At 39.5% G+C, this 20,391-nt stretch overlaps 1 protein-coding gene across 5 annotated transcripts; it reads left to right on the top strand.

Moving 5' to 3' along the window:
- The first annotated feature begins 1,841 nt into the window (after positions 1-1,841).
- gtpbp8 (GTP binding protein 8) lies at positions 1,842-19,877 on the top strand. 5 transcript variants are annotated; one of them, XM_078263003.1, is made up of 8 exons: positions 1,842-1,951; positions 2,983-3,183; positions 5,177-5,330; positions 6,988-7,086; positions 8,874-9,004; positions 11,344-11,443; positions 15,785-15,903; positions 19,681-19,877. In XM_078263003.1, the coding sequence occupies exons 2-8, from the start codon at positions 3,014-3,016 to the stop codon at positions 19,769-19,771; spliced, it is 864 nt and encodes a 287-aa protein (XP_078119129.1). In that variant the 5' UTR covers positions 1,842-1,951; positions 2,983-3,013; the 3' UTR covers positions 19,772-19,877. The 5 variants fall into 5 exon arrangements, with proteins under 5 accessions (XP_078119129.1, XP_078119128.1, XP_078119130.1 ...); XM_078263002.1 differs by having other exon boundaries at positions 1,842-1,955; XM_078263004.1 differs by lacking the exon at positions 1,842-1,951 and adding an exon at positions 2,106-2,174.
- The last annotated feature ends 514 nt before the right edge of the window (positions 19,878-20,391 follow it).

Here is a 20,391-nt window from a genome sequence, read left to right as displayed (position 1 = left end):
AATTAATTTGTTCAGTGAACATACTATGAATCACATCGGGTCATAAAAGCCAGATGGAGCACAGAGAGGATTGGCACAAGGTGGCGAAGGCAGATACATAACATGTCAGCAAGAGTGCAGAGGGATGCTTTCACAAGTCTGCACTGCCCCCATGTGGAGAGAAAAGGGTCAACAAAACCAGGGGTGGAATCTAACTGAGTACATTTACTCAAGTACTGTACTTAAGTACAAATGTTGAGGTACTTGTACTTTACTTGAGTCTTTTCTTTTCATGCCACTTTCTACTTCTACTCCGCTACATTTCAGAGAGAAATATTGTACTTTTTACTCCACTACATTCATCTGTTACAGCTTTAGTTACTAGTTACTTTACACATTTAGATTGTTACACAGAAAACACATGTAGTTTATAAAATCTGATGTTTTATTATAAAGTAAACTAGCCAACAACATAACGGCTACAAGTCCAGCTGAGATGATCAGACCATTAAACACACAACTGGTTGGATCCTTTACACTTTCTACAATGGGAGGATTTTTCTGCATTGAGTACTTTTACTTGTATTACTGTATGTACATTTTCTGACTTACATACTTTTACTTAAGTAATATTTTCAATACAGGACTTAATATTATATTAAATATTCTACCTTTCAAATAGAAATTGTGTCTTCAAACTATTAATCAAAGCTGGGATTCTTATTAGAACTGATCTCTTCTCCCCATAGAAGGAATGTGGAGAATGACTACTGTGAGAAAAAGACTAACCACTATGTGTTCACGAACCTGTGTAACCTGACCACCGCTTGAACATGACTATTGATGGAAGTCCATTTCCTACTGGGAGACTCAGAGTAAAAGAATGCAGAGTGGGAGAGAAGCCTGGAGTCGCTCTTATCACAGCCACCTCCTATAACTAAATATATGGAGACATTTCTTTGGCGTGCTCCTCATAAACGTCAGCATTATAATCCTCACCAATCCCCACCAAGAGGGTGATGGAGGATGTATGTGACAGCTAGATGTGTACCTTTTTTTCCTGTGGATAGGAGATGTTTTTCCCCCCAAAGAGCAGGAATGTTTCTGTATGTTTTGCCAGCCATGCATCAACGTGAAGAATGTAGCGGGGATCTAAAAGAGGAGTCATGCTCATTAGTTATGTCCCAATGCCCTATGCAATATTAGAATAGCAGAGATGTAATCGCAACGCCCTTGTTTTAGCCTCCTCAGGGTCTCACTTCATTGTCTGTCTCAAGGTCTCACAGGTTTGTATTAGGACATATTTTCAGAGAAAACAGGATGTTCAGATGTAACAAAGTGGGCCAGCAGTGTTTATATCTTATATATTGAGCTGTTCATAATTTGACTGCAATAACTGCATACATGAAAACAGGGTTTAGTGGTTAACACACTCTGCTTATTGCTATACTCTTTTAAATATGTGAATGTTAAATGTAAGCACAGGCAGAGGGGGATACTATGAATCTGTAATAGCAATATTAGCTGGAATTATTGTGCAAACCCACAATTTTTTCTTATCTACACAAGACTAAAACACAGAAGAAACTACTACTTATACTACTACTATCACTACTACTACTATGACTACTATTAGTATGATACTAAATAAATAAAACGCCTTATAAAATCCATCATTTGTTTCTGGCAAGTTATGGCAACGTGTACATTACAAATGAATATACTTTTACTTTATTTCTGTTGGTTTATTAAATAAAGTAAGTCAAATAAGTAACCGAACGCTTTATTTATTAAAAATAACAAAAACAGCGGAACCCTTAGCTTAAATAAGTTGTTTCAGTCGGCCTCAGTTGAGCGCTGCACACAACATGGAGGATAGTGAAAGGAGCAGTCATGATATCAGAGAATAACGTTCAGTTTTAGCCAAACCAGGCTTTATTATTTCAACATTAATCAATGAATATATTGGAATGTAGGTAAGTCGTGAAATGAAGTCGCATTTTGAAATGTCGGTCATTACAAACATTTTGTAACGTTCACTGCTACATTCATGTTTTGCTAACTTGCTGCCCATGCCGTTACCTGTCCACGTGACCCTGACCATAGATACGTAACGTTATGTACGTCATACGTAATTCGTATGGACCCTGTCTGTTTAGGGACAACATTTCCCACATTTAGAAACACAGCATTAGGTAGGCACCAAATACTTGGTTTATAAATGTGTGGTAAGTCGGCGGTGTGTTTTTAAAACATGGAATTTAACGTTAACGTTAGCTCTTCAGTGTGTCCCGTGTCCTTTCACATTTCATGTCCTCGTGTTATCTTTTTATTTAGTTATTTAAAGAACATAGGTACATCGCCAGTATGTACACACACAAAACGTCAATACCAGAGGTGCTTATACAGAGAACATATATATAAAAGGTAATAGAAAATGTGATACACATATAAATGAAATGTAATCCTTGGTACATGATACATTTATCCAACACAAAATCGGTCTTAATTGCCTTGTTATTCTTAATGTCTCTTATAGTGATGCTGTTTTGGGGCAGTTCTTTAAAAAGTGTTCAAAGTTTGGTTTGGAGTCTGCCCATTTCTTCTTGTTAATCTGGAATTTTCCCAATAACACAATTAACTGTACAAAAAAGACAATATCTTTATCCATCTCATTGCCCTCAAAACAAATGTCTATCCTGGAATTGAATTGATTGCCCAGTTTTCCTTGGAGTATACATACAGTGAATGAACAAATGACAGATTGTTTCTTCTTATAGTTCACAGACAGTGCAAGCATATTCAATACCAATGGTCAGAAAGTTACGTCTTACTGGAATCCCCCACGTTTTCGGTTTGTGGAACCTCCATTCAGATAATGTAATACGTGCTGAGTAGGGCTGATAGCACATCGTCAATTCAAATTTAGCTGAATAAAATGTTTAGATGAGGCTGCACTTAAATGAAAAGTTGAGAGTGATAATCACACCGTCCTTTTCTCAGCTGCAGGCAGGTCTGAAATCTGCAGAGGAAGATGTTTGGTCTCCGTCTGTCCCTGTGGCTTCAGCCTGGGACACAACTGTGTTCCGTCTCCCGGAAGAGTGTCCATAAACTTGCTTCGCTTCAGAAAGCCACATTGCTTCCCCCAAAGAAAGTCCAAGGCTTACTCTACCCCTTTAGTGAGCTGGAGGCTTACCTGGACAGGTACTGAATGTTGTTTCTACATCTGAAATCATCTTAGAGCTGGGCCATCTGGAGAAAATCAAACATTTCGATATATTTGACCAAATACATCAAAGTCGATATTGCGGCAATATTGTAGGCTTGACTATTGGTGCTTTCACAAAATATTTACACAATGAGATTTGAGATAAATCATCACCAGTAATGTGGATATAATGACTAAGTGGGTAAAGGCAAATAACAGAACAGCTAGATCATTGTGGTAACAGGGTTTCCGCAGGGTCTAAAAAAGTCAAAAATGTCCAAATCAAAATGTTAGGCCTTAAAAAGTTTAAAATTTGCTGAAGCATTATGTTCTAGGTCTTAAATAATTAGACAGGTCTTAACTTTCCTACGTCCATGCAACGCTACCTCCAATGCTTCCGCAGCTAATGTGTTTTTTTACTCCGGGGTGTTATAGTTCTTTCTTTTGATATTTACCGACTATTATTAATCCGTTTCGCTTTTATTCAATTTTAATACATTTATTTACTTTGCAAGTAATTTTGTGTTCGTTGTACTTTTATGTCGCGATAAAGATCTTATATTTCATTCATAATAGTCTTAAAAAGGTCTTTAAAAGTCTTAAAGCTCCATTGTGTAAGAATTCCTCCCATCTAGCGGTGAAATTGTATATGACAACCAACTGAATATTACTTTCTAGCCCCTCCTCCTACGGTGGCCGAACCCGAAATGATCTCTCAGTATCTCCATGGTTTCCATGCAGCTGTTCTAGCCACTCCAATATTAACTTTGGTCTTGTTGCTTTACCTGTCGCGTTGTCGTTTTAATTCTCTTTTTCATTTCCCTGGCGAGGAATCTCCCACTGGCATTGGTCACGGTGCCAATAGGTGTAAGAGGGCGAAACGTGGAGCTATGTCCCTCTTTGGCTACTGTAAAGATGGAGGCGCAACATGGCGAGCGACTCGCCCGTATGTATTCTGAATGATTCTGAATGTCAGATTCTACGCTTACGAGAATACTTTGATTAGTTGGTGGAAGTAATTACACATGAATGAGCACATATTTGTGAAAGAACAAAGGGTTTTTTACTAAGAATCAACTCAACAAAATACACAATGGAGCTTTAAATTTGACTTTGTAAAACCTGCAGAAAGGTTACTGTAATGTAGCCTGTAAAACCAGGAAAAGACTACACTTGTGTCATATTACGATATTTCGATATCCAAAATCTAAGGCAGTATCTAGTCTCATATATCAATATCGATTTAATATCCGTATATTTCCCAGCCCTAATTTGAGTACATTCTAGGGGAACTATGTCTTTGTACATGTATTCTCAGGGTTGGGTTTACATGTATGGATTATGTAATCAGATTACAAAATATAAAGAACTATAATCAGTCCAGATTACATTTTTGATTACGTCTTTAAAAATATGCCAATTTTCAAGTTATGAAACTTTACAGTACACCTGTAGACATTCATGTCAGCATGTTGTTGATAGGGTAAGTAGATTTGACCAGTTCTTAATGCCGAATATGTTCTACTCTACTGTATATCAAATGTAAGCTACTGCTCTCTGGTTGCCAATTTTGTTAATAGTCACTTAATTTATATTTGTTTTTTTATGAGGATGTATTGATAGGAGAGTTTTTGTTCCTTTTTTATTGAAAATGGAAGATGAACATTTTGAGTAAGGGCTTACCTTGTGTTACATGAGCAAACTCCTCCATGTGGCTTTTGATTAAAAAACAGCAGCAACAAAACAAACCGCATCCCACATGTTGTAGAGTTACACCTGCAGTCTGTGCCAGGACGGGCTTTGTAAGGCTCATTTGATTGGACCAACTGTAAACGATTTTGCAGAAATCCAAAAGTATTCAGATTATTTTACATTGTTTTTATAATCCATTGGATTACGTTACTATTTACAAAATGGCCATGCCATCTGTTTTCAGTAACTAACTGCATTTTTTAGGTAATCTGAACTGTTGATTGGAATCATTCTCAGGTCTGTAGACAGGACACAGTTCCAGCTCTTTCATCCCAGTTTGGAGGACATGGTTAAAGCAGAACAGCTCTTCTACTCTTCACCGTCTCATAAGATTGATTACTACATCTCTGCAGAGAGGCTGGACCATGTACCTGCACTGAAACCGCCGGAGGTTAGTGGGCAGCCTCAGTCACACTGTCACCACCTGGCTCACGTACAGCACTACCAACATGTCAGCTCCTGAAGTTACCTCATGTTGCTTTGTTTCTCTTTTAAAGTTTCTCTTTTATTATGCTTTTTGGCTTTTTCCCTTTCCTTTGTTGTACTATACAGTATATCTTTTTTGTGCATGTTATAGGTTTACAAAGTGAAAAAGCCCAAAGTCCCCCCCAAAGGGTCTTACCATCTCAACAGAAAACACTGTTCACAAACTGCTCCAAACAGCTCTATTGTAGTCCAGCCTTTACTTCAGAGACAAACGTTATAATGCTCGCCTAGCTGCTAGCATGGCACGCCCTCATACTCTGCTTCTGACTGGCTAGTAGTCCTTACCTAGGTACTGTCAGGGCACGCCCTCATACTCTGCTTCTGACTGGCTAGTAGTCCTATGCTACTGAGCATTTGACTCCCAACAAAGATGGTACAGTAGTGAGATGTCTCACTCTGTAGCTAAAACAGAGAGCTCAACACACAGGGTGAAAAGAGGAGCTGCAGCAATGTGCAGTACAACAAAAAGATGGTGTTTTTGAAAATTAAACCATGTAAACCTATTTTGATGTAACCTCTAAATACAATTATGAACCTGAAAATAATAATATGAGCACTTTAGATATGTGAACTTACACAATTGGTATCGAGAAAAGTATCGTAAGTTTAGGAACGGGTATCAAAGTCATGGTATTACGATCGGTCCGGTATCAAACATTTTAAACGATACCCAGCCCTACTCATCTTTTAAACCTCTGGCTGTTCACATTGCCCTCCTGCAGCCTCGTACATAATTAAGTATGAGTTGACACTTGATGATAAATGAGCAGATTTTTAACCTTTATAGACAGTAGTGTTCAGCGGAGGGTTCAGGACAGAACATTGTGTTGCCAGGGACAACGGAGTGTCTCTGGCATGCCACGGTAGCTCCCACTCTGCCTCTGTGCTCTGTCCGAGGATGATGTATTCGTAGCTTACTGGCAGCATGAGCCTCCATCCATCTGTCCGGTGTCTGAGAGATGGATGAGCCGGAGCCGTGTCCTGTGGGACTTGGCGGTCGATGGCACCGCAGTAGCAAAATGGTAGGAGCCAATCAGAGCGGCCTGTGAGTCAGAGAGTAGGTGTGCTGGCTAATCTGTTCACTGAATGAAGAAAACCTGAAAGACCTTTTTAAGGAAAATATTCCAGCACAAACTCCCACAGATTGTTGGATTGCTGGGTATCACCAATGGTTTTCAGAATGGATTCAATTCACAAGGTCCGATTCCATTACATTTCGATTGGATATCCATTGGGTGAGGGAAATTTCAGTTACAATACCAATACAGCTTGGATATAAAAGAGATTCTAAGAGAACTTGTGCTGTAATATATTAAAGCTTTAGTGCGGAACTTTTTGATATTAAATAAAACTAAATACTTGAGTACAATCCTAGTAATTTTACATTTTAAAATTGTGTGATTATTTTTACTTTTTAACCCAGCCCTATAACACAGTCACAGTAAATTGCAATTTCAACACAGTATTTGAGAAGAAAAGGACTTAGAGCAACGTGTGTGTGTGTGTGTGTGTGTGTGTGTGTGTGTGTGTGTGTGTGTGTGTGTGTGTGTGTTCCCTCCCAGGTGTGTTTCATCGGCAGGAGCAACGTGGGCAAGTCCTCTCTCATCAAAGGGCTGTTCTCCCTGACTCCTGAGGTAGACGTCCGAGTCTCCAAAACTCCAGTGAGTAGTCTTAGCCGACTTACTGTCTGTCAGTTTCATGGTCCAGCATGTATTGTTTATGTAAGATGACATTATGTAGAGTTAGATTTTTTTTTTTTTTTTTTAAAGTAAAACATGTTTCATACACACATGGGTGTCGAACCTCAACACCTTAGAAATGGGTCCTTAGCATCAAGTCTCAAAAACTGTCTCATATCAAAAACTTATATAAGACTAGAAAATGCATTTCCTGCAGAAAATGCTTGTGAATGCTGAAAAGCTAAATGACTAAAGCTAAACTGGATGGCTGGCTTTGATGCATAAGAAGAAGGTGAAATAGAGGGAATAGTTGGAAAAGTGGGAATGGTTTAAGTATCAATTTCATTGAAATATTAAATAACACGAAAAATGTATGAAAAAAAAGTGCAATATTTTAAGGTTTTCTGAAAAGCTGACTGATGTGCTCGCTTCTATGTAAGAAGAAGGTGACGTAGGAAAATGTGCAGAAGTGGAAATGGTTCTAAATAACATGCCGGCTTTAATTTTATTGAATATATATTCAATATTTTCAAAAAGTACACATAGAATTTACAAGTTGTATAAAACGTTTAATGAATGAACGATGTGGAACATTTTAAGGTTTGAATGCCACATTCACACAAATATTAAATATATATTAAACTTATATAAGAGAGGAAAAAAAGGTCTGAGTGCTCCGACGTTCAAACAAATAATGAAGATGCTCTAAACACAGTCCAACGCACTCCTCTGGCAAAAAGTAAAAAAAAAACTGCCTTTATTTGGATGGCTATTTCATTTCAAAATTACTAGTACATGTTACAATAGAGCTGAGTAACAACCCACACGCAGCGGCATGAACAGCCTTCAGGTTGTCTCACCTTTAGTAGATACAAGATGACAGGAGCCAGGTAACACATGCAATGTATGACCACTAGATGGCTCTACAAAATATATAGAAGAAGAAAAGGATAATAAGAAAAGATCTAATGAAAAACATGGGTGTGCAAACAGAAAATGATCAGTGACTACGTTTACATGCACATAATATTCCGGTTTTTGCCCTTATTCCGAAAAAGAGGATATTCCGACTAAGCTGTTTACGTGGCTAATGAAAGAGAATATTCCACTAATATTACTGTTTATTTGTAGCTGTGCAAAATATGATTTTTTCAAAGTTAACCATCGGTGTTGGACTTGTTGGAGCGTGTGAACACAGCGTCCCTCTTTCATTCCTTCAACCAGCTTCTTGAAAAGGTCGTCGTAGCGATGTGTGAGCATATCCAGAAACCTGTTGATATCCAAGTCTTTGATCATGTTTAAAAGTAGCTGTGTTTCTCCTTCTTATCGGCTCTGCAGCCTGGCAAACTGTTGGCTGGTTGGTTTGTGTACAGTAACCATAGCAACGCACCGAGCTGACCATGAGCCGTAAACAGGCAAGAGGTCGTAAACTGGGGTAAAAACCCTGAATGAGACGCATATTCTGAATGTGCTGTATACACGTCCAAAGAATGCCTCTAAAACCTGAATAATACTGGCATATCACACGTCTTAATGCCTTATTCTGAACATCCAACTGGAATATGCTGTTTACATGACCTGGATCAAATTCAGAATATTGTCATATTGGGAATAATAGTGGAATATTGGTGTGCATGTAAACGTACTGAGTGATCAGGTAATTGGTCTCTACGTAAATACATAAAGATATCAGCATATGATCTGTCTGGTTCAGAGTTGAACTCATCGTTTTTCCTTCCGTCTTCACTCCCTTTGTATTTCCTGGTCAGGGTCACACAAAGAAGATGAACTTCTTCCGAGTGGGCAAAGCTTTCACCGTGGTAGACATGCCAGGCTACGGTCACAGAGCACCCAAAGACTTTGTGGATATGGTGGAGCCGTATCTCAACACAAGGAAGAAGTAAGACATTTACTTTAGTTAGCTGCCTGAGGGAAGCTAGTGCTGTGTGCTTATTAGAGTCAAACAAACAGATATATGGACAGATACGAATCAGACTACTACTACTAGGTCGGGAGGAGAGTCTTCTAGAAGACCATCACAGAACTCTCTTCGTTATTATGGGAGGTGACATTCAACCATGATGCCAAGAAATGGTGTAATTTTAAGATCACTCCGTCAGAAAGATACAGATTACCGATTGTTTGGGTGTGGTATAGTAATAGTCATAATTTACTCAAAATTAATTTTCTCATTCTTTGGATTAAATTTAAAAAAAACATTGGATTTAACTATTTACAGAGATAAAGATGCAGAATTACAAATCATTCCTTATACCAAACCACTCAGAGCCAGTGGCGGTGGCAGGATTTTTATTTTTTCTACACTTACCTTGACGATACAACACCAGCATAAAACACTGATGTTTTAGCCATGGCTTTGTAATAGTTGGCCATGCTACAAAGAAAGTCAATGGCAATGGACTACATTTTCCGTCTTTAATATGCAAAATACCTTGGGATGATTTTTATCATGACAAGATTCAAGAGTCACTGCTCTCCTGGACTAATGTAACTCCTTGAACATGGGAGTCAGTCAGCAGTTTGTGCAGATCGCTGCTGCAAGCTTTTTAACGGGTTCTGTAAACATGAGCATATTTCCCCTGTATTGTCTCCCTCCACTGGCTCCCTGTCAGTTTTAGAGTTGAAGGTGCACTATGAGCTCCTGCATGGTTTCAGCCCGATTTCATTTTTGTCTCAAATCGTAGTCATCTCTCCTTGATCCGCTAGCTGCCTGCCCCCTGAATACACCGTGAAAAAGCCTGGTCTCGGGAGACAACACAGGGGTCGTAAACATCAAACAAACACTAGAGGCACAGGATAGGCACCAAAACCACTCCAGCCAATCACCGACAAGATAGTTGGGGGTTAGTGACAGTTAGTCATGACAGTTACAGAAACATGGGGGGAGGGGCGAGCTTGCTTTTGTGATCATGCAGGAACTCATAGTGCACCTTTTAAGGCTGATTCATGCTTCTGTGTTAAATCTACGGCGTGGCTACGTACGTAGGTACATGGAGCTACCAACCCTACGCCGTAGCCTGACGTGCACCTCTCAAATAATGTAACTACACGTCACAGCGACACACCTCGCTCGGCCGTGGCTTGGTAGCAATGATTGGTTGCAATTCCAACGACTCATTTCCTGGTTCTCCTTCTCCATAAACAACATGAAATCAAGGAGAGGGTTAACTTCTCCTGCTCCAGATTTCCCACCGTGGTCAGAAAGAACAGGGGAGACACTTTGTTTCTCTCACTATGCCTCTAGAGTCGGGACTCGCTCCGAAGCTAATCACTGTCACTCTCTCACTCTCTCTACCACACACTCCCCAGCATACACACATGCCCTGCTATTCTCTTAAAGAGATCGACACACACACTAACGCACAAGTATAAACTTCAGGCCTCTTACATACGCTACGGCGAAAGCGCTGCGTGGAACCATAAATCTGCCTTTAATTTCATAAGGCTTTACTATTTGTCTATAAAGCACTTCACGGATTGGCTCTCTCTTACCTAACTGACCTTTTCATTTAAACCTATACCCTACTTATGTCACTCAGGTCCTCTGACCGGTCACTTCTGCTTGTCCCTCGGGGCTTGGCGTAGGCTCAGTGGCGACTGCACCTTCTCTGTTGCAAGTCTGTGGAACAAACTGCCCCAACACATCAGATCTGCCCCATCTACCGAGCTGTTCAAATCACAGCTCAGGGCCCATCTCTTTCCCCTGGCTTTTAAAGTACTTGTTGCCACTACTATAACTTTTATAATGGCTTTTTATTAGTTAGTTTAGTTAGTTAGGCTTGTGCCTGCCTGGGTATATGCATGATTCTGTTGTGTGCTTTTTTGTGTGTTTTATTCTGCCTATATTTGTAAAGCACATTGGTCAGCTCGTATTGTTTTAAATGAGTTATAGAAATATTTGACTTTACTTCTGGATTGTACTGCCTGTGGATTGTGACCTGCCCCACAAGGTGGTGCTGTGTGATCACTGCACGGTCCCTGTTTACTACTAACTACTTTAGCCATGATGAACAAACACCCACAGAAAATGAATGGTCTTATATCCAGGGTGACGCAGAGGGAAGCTATAGGTACCGGTTTGGTTTGAAGTTTACTGACCCTGTCTTCTGAACCTGAAGAGCTACGCTGCTAAACCCCTGTGTTCTTATTTTTATAAAAACCCTGATCGGTCACATCCATTAACCCGCTCTATGCTAATGTATCTTCCTGTTCCCTCAGTCTGGTGAGAACGTTCCTGTTGGTCGACGGTAGTGTTGGTCTCCAGAAGGCTGACCTGATCGCCCTGGAGATGTGTGAGGAGATCAGACGTCCATATGTGGTAGGACACACACACACACACACACACACACACACACACACACACACACTATCTTCATAATTAGTAACATCATGTCTACTTAGTTGGAAAATATTTCCAAATGAAGAATTCTATATCTCAGCTTAAAGCAGAATACATGGACACATCTAAAGGTAACTATTACCCATATGCCAAATAGACATTATGTTCCTTACATCCATGTAATTACATTCATGATTATTATGGTACTGGAAATTATGCTCAGGCAGCAACAAGTTCTCTGGTCATTTGATCACCAACCTGTAACTTGTACTTTAAGTCACCGGCTTATTCGGTAAGGCAAGGCAAGGCAGCTTTATTTGTATAGCACATTTCAGCTACAAGGCAATTCAAAGTGCCTGATGTTATGAAAATATAAAAACAGTTAAATTACAATAATACAGGTATGAAATACAGGACTAAAAGTTACAGTGCAGTATGAGAAATTAACAATTACTTAAAAAAGGCAGCATCAAACAGAAAAGTCTTCAGCCTTGATTTAAGAAGTGAAAGTTGCAGCAGTTTTCTGGGAGTTTGTTCCAGATATGTGGAGCATAAAAAGTGAATGCTGCTTCTCCGTGTTTAGTTCTGACTCTGGGGACAGGAAGCAGACCTGACCTAGACAATCTGAGAGGTCTGGGTGGTTCACAATGTAGCAGCAGATCAGAAATAAAGCGTTCAGTGCTTTATAAACCAACAGAAGGCTTTTGAGAGACAGGAAGCCAGTGTATAGACCTGAGAACTGGAGGGATGTGAGCCACTTTCTTGGTCTCAGTGAGGACTCGAGCAGCAGCGCTCTGAATCAGCTGCAGCTGGCTAATAAAGTCGATCAACAGAAAATTAGTCTGCAACTATTTTGATAATTGATGAATTGATTTGAGTCATCTTTTCCGTTTTTTCCTTAAGAGAATAAGCCCAAATTCTGTGGCAACAACTTTTCCACTGTGAATGTATTCTGGTTTCATTAGTCTTCAACACTTGTCAAATGGCCTGATGGTTGCATTAAACAAGACATTTAAAGATGTCACCTTGGGAACGTTTGGGAAACATTCAACGAGCATTTTGTCGACATCTTCCGACATTTTCTGGACCAAATGGTTAATAAAGAACAAAATAAGACATTAGTCATCATTAGTCGCAGCCCTAAACCGTTTGTTTTAATGTCAGTGTGACACAGACATTAAACTTTTTTATGATTTCCAAGCTCCTGCCAGATAGTAATTTGGTGTGTGTGTGTGTGTGTGTGTGGCATGTTGCGACACATGGTCCAGCACACAGTGTGAGTGAGAACACACAGTGTGAGGCCTGGAACCTGAAAACCAAACCGCCGACCTGTGCTAGGCCACACAGACCACAAAAAACCCCAGCCTTAGTGGTCCCCTAATACTGTATCTGAAGTCTCTTTTATATAGACCTTAGTGGTCCCCTAATACTGTATCTGAAGTCTCTTTTATATAGACCTTAGTGGTCCCCTAATACTGTATCTGAAGTCTCTTTTATATAGACCTTAGTGGTCCCCCTAATACTGTATCTGAAGTCTCTTTTATATAGACCTTAGTGGTCCCCTAATACTGTATCTGAAGTCTCTTTTATATAGACCTTAGTGGTCCCCTAATACTGTATCTGAAGTCTCTTTTATATAGACCTTAGTGGTCCCCTAATACTGTATCTGAAGTCTCTTTTATATAGACCTTAGTGGTCCCCCTAATACTGTATCTGAAGTCTCTTTTATATAGGCCTTAGTGGTCCCCCTAATACTGTATCTGAAGTCTCTTTTATATAGACCTTAGTGGTCCCCTAATACTGTATCTGGAAGTCTCTTTTATATAGGCCTTAGTGGTCCCCTAATACTGTATCTGAAGTCTCTTTTATATAGGCCTTAGTGGTCCCCTAATACTGTATCTGAAGTCTCTTTTATATAGACCTTAGTGGTCCCCTAATACTGTATCTGAAGTCTCTTTTATATAGGCCTTAGTGGTCCCCTAATACTGTATCTGAAGTCTCTTTTATATAGACCTTAGTGGTCCCCCTAATACTGTATCTGAAGTCTCTTTTATATAGACCTTAGTGGTCCCCTAATACTGTATCTGAAGTCTCTTTTATATAGACCTTAGTGGTCCCCTAATACTGTATCTGAAGTCTCTTTTATATAGGCCTTAGTGGTCCCCTAATACTGTATCTGAAGTCTCTTTTATATAGACCTTAGTGGTCCCCTAATACTGTATCTGAAGTTTCTTTCCTGAAATTCAGCCTTGGTGCAGAATTACAGCCACTAGAGCCAGTCCCACAATGAGCTTTCCTTAGGATGTACCATTTCTGTGTCTGTAGCTTTAAATGCTAGTGAGGAGGAGAGAGGGGGGGCAAGGTGGAGGGTGGGGGTGTGGCCTTGACCAGCTTGCGGCCACGGTTGTAGCTCTATTTCCTCATGGGCAGGCCAAATTCTCTGGTTGGGCAAACCAGAGAAAGGGGAGGTAACCTTTCCCCTTATGACGTCATAAAGGGAAGATTCCACATCGGCCCATCTGAGCTTTCATTTTCTCAAAGACAGAGCAGGATACCCAGGGCTTGGTGTACACCTATCACCATTTCTAGCCACTGGGGGGCCATAGCCATGCTAGGAGAACTCATATTAATGTTTAAAAAAAAACTCATAAAGTGAAATGTTCATGCCATGGGACCTTTAAAACAGGTTTGGATGCACAGAGGAAATCATTTGGCTAAAATGTAGTTTGCTTTAATCTTTGCTTGAGAAAAAGCAGAATCCATATTGTTCATGCTGGAAAGTAGGGCTGCATGATATGAGGAAAATAAGCGATGTGCGATAACATTGTTAAATATGCCGATAACGGTATTATTTGCGATGAGGAAACCGATATCAGGGTTTCCCCAGAAAAAAAGTGTCCTCCGTTCTGCTGCTTTTCAGTATGCTGCTAAAATACAACAAACTGCTTTTTGAATTTAAAACAAATTAAAGGAAATCATTTCCAACATTCTTTTATTGAACATTGAACTGAATATAAAAGTCAGCACTAAAAAAAGAATGGCAGTTACATTTTAATGTGCAGTTTTCCACTGATATTTTCTTTCAACTAACACAAAAAATCTCTGAGTGTCTTTCGTGATGTGTCTCAGCCTTTCGCGATATGTTTATTACGCCAGTTGATATCGCGATGACTTAAAAAAAAAAAAAAACGATATATTGTGCAGGCCTACTGGAAAGGCAGGGTGTCTGATATTTGGTGGAGGTGGTACAGTAAGCTTTCTCTCCTTTTTCACATTTTACTCGTCCTTAAAAGATCTTCATCATTATGTCCACAGTGAATTAATGCTGAACGCTCTCACTCAGCTATTTAAAAACTGCTGTCCCCTCTGAAATGCCACCGCTGAGGCGTTATAATAAAGCACCCCCACTCTATGCAGTCAATTATTCATGCTCCCAGGATATTAAACACTCTGACCATTATTAAGGCTGTGACAGTACAGCTTATAACAAAGATGAAGTCTCGCATGAAGACATGAACTGAAGGGCCACTTTCAAACTGAAACAAGCTGTTTGTTTGCTGTGCTGCTGTTATGATGATGGGATAAGATACAGTTCTTTGTACCAGATTAACAGCAGCTCAGGAAGTTGTATGTAGGGACTGTTGAATTTAGGGAACCATTTAGATCTATTCATTGATTTTCAGCATTCAGTATTACCATGTGACAGAAGAGTTCAGAGTCCCTACACTGCAACGTAACTTAAATGAATGTTGGAATCATAGACTGTTAGTCTATGGTTGGAATATAAATGAAATGGGGAATTTGCAGCCCTGGAAACAGACAGTGCAGCGTCCTTAGCTGTGGATTCATTGAGCAAAAAATGAGGATCACAATTCTACCTAAATGTAATTTTGTAGAGCAACTATTATGATTATCGGTTTGAGTCATTTTTTCTCTGATTCCAGCTTGTTAAATGTGAATATTGTTCTAGTTTCTTCTCTCCTCTGTGACAGTAAACTGAATATCTTTGAGTTGTGGACATAAGACATTTGATGACGTCATCTTGGGCTTTGGGAAACACTGATCCACATTTTTCACAATGTTCTGACATTTTTTAGACCGAAAAACTAATCCATCCATCAATAAAATAATCCACAGATTAATCCACGATGAAAACAATCTTTAGTTGCAGCCCCATCATTTTTTTAATGATTTGCTGACAACTCTGTTTATCTTGAGTTTTCTGAAAGCTCTATGTTCTTTAACTGTAACGTGTAAGTCTGAATATACGTATGGTACATGAAGGTAGAGCTGTAATGTGCCAAACATTTTGTTGTGCAGATGGTGGTGACTAAGATTGACAAATGTGGCTCGGGAACACTGCTGACCAACTTACTGGCTCTTCAGGATGTGGTGAAAACACACACCACGAGCTGCTTCCCCCAGCCGTTCCTGGTCAGGTAAGAGTCACCCTTTGTATCGGACCGCTTAACCCTCCTGTAGTCCTCGGGTCAAATTTGACCCATTTTCAGAAGTTAGAGTAAGGTATCAGAAGTTTTTTTTATATCAGAAATTTGGGTTTCTTACGATCAAATTGCCCCAAAATAACTTGGATGCATGCATGTGCGTTGTATGGAACCCATACAACATTCTTCGCAGGTAGAATTTATGATTACTTCCATTGAATTTTGGTTATTTTATTAAAATTTTATAGCATTTGAAAAACATGTTATTTTAAACCGTATCCTGACCAAACCAGTCTGTGATTCACTTAAAGGCATACTATACAGCTACTAGAGTCGTTGTGGAGTACTTGTATTTAACGTTACTGTCGTAAATACCACTTAGGCCAAATAAAACAAAAAAAACACGATCATTTTGATCAATATTGAGATCCCTTTTATTTCTCACGATTATTCATTGATTTTAGAGACAAAATATTTGTATCGCCCTTTCACATTCAAATCAACAGAGCAATGCTTTCCCTCAAAAGGAATCTCTGCCTCAAAATAAGACTTTTAACTTATCCACAGTGCATCTACTAGAAGCTAAACATAAATACAATTGCACCAACTTGTTTTACTCAAACTTAAATCAACAGAGAACTGCTTTCACTTTCACCTGGCGACTTCAAATAAAAGACTTCAAATAAGGGTCTTCTTCACCTGTATTCAGTGCATCTCCTAGAAGCAAGTGTAAATAAAACTGTACCCCAAAGGGACTAGCGCTTCACCTTCTGCTCCAGGCATTTGGTTTCAGTTTCTGCCCATGTGCGCTCTGTTCTATATGAGGCTACTCTGGACTGCAGCCGCAGCGTTCAGGTTTTCTATGAGCAGGCATTTTAAATGTCAATATCGCAGTCCCTCATGATCATATGAAGCCCAAATTGTGATCTAAATTAAAATTTGAATAATTGTGCAGCCCCTACCCCGTGTCCTTGTGCTTGAGATACATAAGAAGTGGAGCCACTCATAGAAAAACAGCTCCATAGTACTACTAGAGGTGCAAACTGCCCAGGGAACCATATTGCTGACTTTGGGTAATGTCACAGATCTCATAGCAGCATTTAAATACCGCCCACTTGTGCAGTTCAGTTTTTAGGTTATTAAGTTTATTTTGAACATTTAAGAAGATAAATAAGAACATGTACATTTCAGTACAGGCAAGAAAACCAACACAAAAAAAATCCTCAGCAAACATGTCTTTCAAAATTATAGTAAATGATTCAAATAAGGATCTCCCATGTTCAAAAAGGAGTAGGAAGATCCCTTTTTCTATGTTTGTACTTGAGTTAAATACAAAACAATTCTTCACTTATTTATATATGTATATATTCACATTCATACATGCATATATACACACTTACACATACAAGTACATATGCATACACATACTGTATTCACACATGCATACTAGGGGTGTAACGGTTCACAAAATTCACGGTTCGGTTTGATACGGGACAGTGGTGTCACAGTTCGGTACGTTTTCGATACAGCAAAAAGGAAGAAATGCCAGAGAAATTTACTTGATTTTTACATCATAAATTATGATCTTTTTTTACTTTGAACAATGACATATGAACATATGAAACAAAAACAGCTCCTTATAAAGAAATGTACACGTTAAGTCAGGTAGCTTTGTGTAGCCCTTGACGTCCAGCCGTCTGCTGTCAGAGCAACAGCTGGTGCTTCGGACAATTGGTTCTATATTTGGGCTTTTGTTTTTTTTGTACAAAGCCGTAATTATGGTCTGGCTGAAATGGACTTGTGAAGGAATAGTGTAACGGGGCTCAATTACTTTAACCATGTTCATAAAACCTGAGTTTTCCACTACAGAGAAGGGTTTCATATCCACAGCTACAAATGTCCCAATTGCTGCAGTGATGTCTTTAGCCCTTTTTGAATGAGTTGGAAGTTGCTGCTTAAATGCTGCGGGGATAGTTTGTAGCGTGTGTGTTGCTTCTTGTTTTCGTCTAGTTCCTGTTATTGACGCACTGAGGTGACGTCGGCGTAAATGAGTTGACATGTTTGTAGTATTCCCACTGGTGTAGCCTATTCTCGTGTAGCAGATGCAACATACCGTTGTTGTTTTTATCCACCACTCTCTTGCCATCACCCTCATAACTCACAGGGAAACCAAAGTGGCTCCAAATGCCAGACCTGTTGGTTATTGGAGGATCTTCTAATTCTGGACTGGTATTAGTCACATTAAAAAACGAAACCTAGGGGTTAAAAACACTTGTGTACCGAGTCGAACGTTCTCTGGGATCAGTTTTCATGCTAATTGAATGCGTCTCTAGCTTTAAACGAGCTACTGCAAAACAAGTGGCAAACCAGTTAGCTGCTACTGCTAGCTTTCGGGGCAGAGGGTAAATCGCTATTTTCTACCACTAACAAGGCTCAGAATATCACCACACTTCAACGGTAGCATAATGAGGGTCCCTACAGGTAACCCGAAGCATTGAGAACTTTGTAAGTGTACAGACCAGGGTACCCGCGGGGTCTTAAAAGCATTGAAAAAGTCTTACATTTGATAATCTCAAATTAAGGCCTTAAAAGCCTTGAATTTGGTATACAAAGTCTTGGATTTCGTTACAAAGGTCTTATATTTTTTTGCATATTTCATCTGTTGATCCGTGCAGGACTTCACTAGAGACGAAGTGACCGGCAGGTAACGTTAACGGTTAGCTGCTACTGTAGCAGAGCTGCAAGTTAACGCTGAACTGAGCTGTGTGTTGTCAGTGTTAAACACTGCTGCAGGTATTCATGCATGACTGTTGTTGGTGATTTACAGAGGTGGAAGACTTACTCAGATCATGTATTGCAGTAAAAGAAAAGTACCAAAAGTAAAAGTGCTCATTATGCAGTGTAATATATCTTATTTTATTGGATTATATTATAATCCAATACATTTTATTACATATGACAATTATATGATAATTTAAATAAAATGTTTTACTATATATATATATTTATTTATTATTCAGGTAGCCACTTGTACATCATTATTTTCTAGGATTTAAAATGTATACAGATTTGACATTTTCCCGTCATACTTCTGTCGGAATGGGTACGAAGTTGGCATTGAATTTCATTTGAAATGGTATTGAAAAGGTCTTAAAAAGCCTTGACTTTAAGTTGGAGGATCCTGGGGGTACCCTGACAGTTCATTAAAAAGATAGAGAGAAGAGAGAAAGCAGAGTGTTTTTCTTTGGGAGTGGGAGGGGCAGACAGCACGTTGCCTGTTACATCGTTTGGGCTGCCTTGTTGAGTGCAGCAGCACTAACATTATATTTCACACAGTTTAAGCACTTTTTTTCTCTAAATGAAATAGGATTAGTCCAACGAATCGTTGGGTTTGTAATGCGTACCTAATTGATACTATTAATCCTCCTACCGATCGGTTCAATACGAAAACATGTATCCTTACACCCCTAATGCATACATACATGTTAGTTTTCCCAGATATCCCAGCTAACTAATAAAAGTGTCATGAAATCATGAATTACACCTTCGGATTTCTGTTCAAAATATGTATTATTAAACATTATACTTATTGCTGTAACAGTCCACAATAGAAATACTATAAGGTGTTGATTCATTTATCGAGAATAAAAGGAGTGGATGGATACATTTAGCAGTTTGATAGTCTCCATTTTCTCTCTCTCTCTCTCTCTCTCTCTCTCTCTCTCTCTCTCTCTCTCTCTCTCTCTCTCTTTCTCTTTCTCTTTGTAACAGCTCCCTCCACTTCTGGGGGATCTACCTCCTGAGATGCTTCATTACCCACGTAACCGGGAGCCTCAGGTTAACGGACACTGCTCCCAGCTGACCAGAGCCTGACTGGGTGGAGCTGGGACTTTCTAAGCTCCACGTACATTCACATGCATCTAAACTTCTTCAGAGGCTTTTATTTTCTAATAAAACATAAAATACTCCTTTGTGGATTTGTCCTTTTACTTTATAGTTACACATTACATAAACTATGTCGACAACGTTTAATTTCTGGGATTGTTCCTGTGTCGCCGGAGGTTCCGCCGGATGTCCCTCACCTGGCTTTCTAAACTCCGGTCTATTCAGGAAACATCCTCCAAGCTAGAACCAACAACCGAATTATGTTTAATTTTTTTTTTTTTTTAAGTAAAATTGTCATCAGACACTCGACAGCCATTTTAATTCCAGAGCTGGCCTCCCTACGTACACGTTCCACCAAATAAGTTCCTTCCCGAGACTATTTAGCAGAGGCACCGTGGCTCCGTCCGGAGCTTAACACCACCCAAGACAATTGTAATTGGTTTAAAGAAATGCCAATAAACCAGAACAGGTTTTTCTCCCGTCCCAGGATGCTGTGTGGACTAGCCAGACCCTGCTTAGCAGCTCTGTGGAGGAAGGTGTGGCAATGCGAGACTACACTTTACATTACTCTTTCCAGAATGCAGGCAGATGCACATA

The sequence above is a fragment of the Sander vitreus genome, chromosome 11 (assembly GCF_031162955.1).
Source record: "Sander vitreus isolate 19-12246 chromosome 11, sanVit1, whole genome shotgun sequence".
NCBI lineage: Eukaryota > Metazoa > Chordata > Actinopteri > Perciformes > Percidae > Sander > Sander vitreus.
This window is presented reverse-complemented; position numbering and strand designations above follow the sequence as displayed.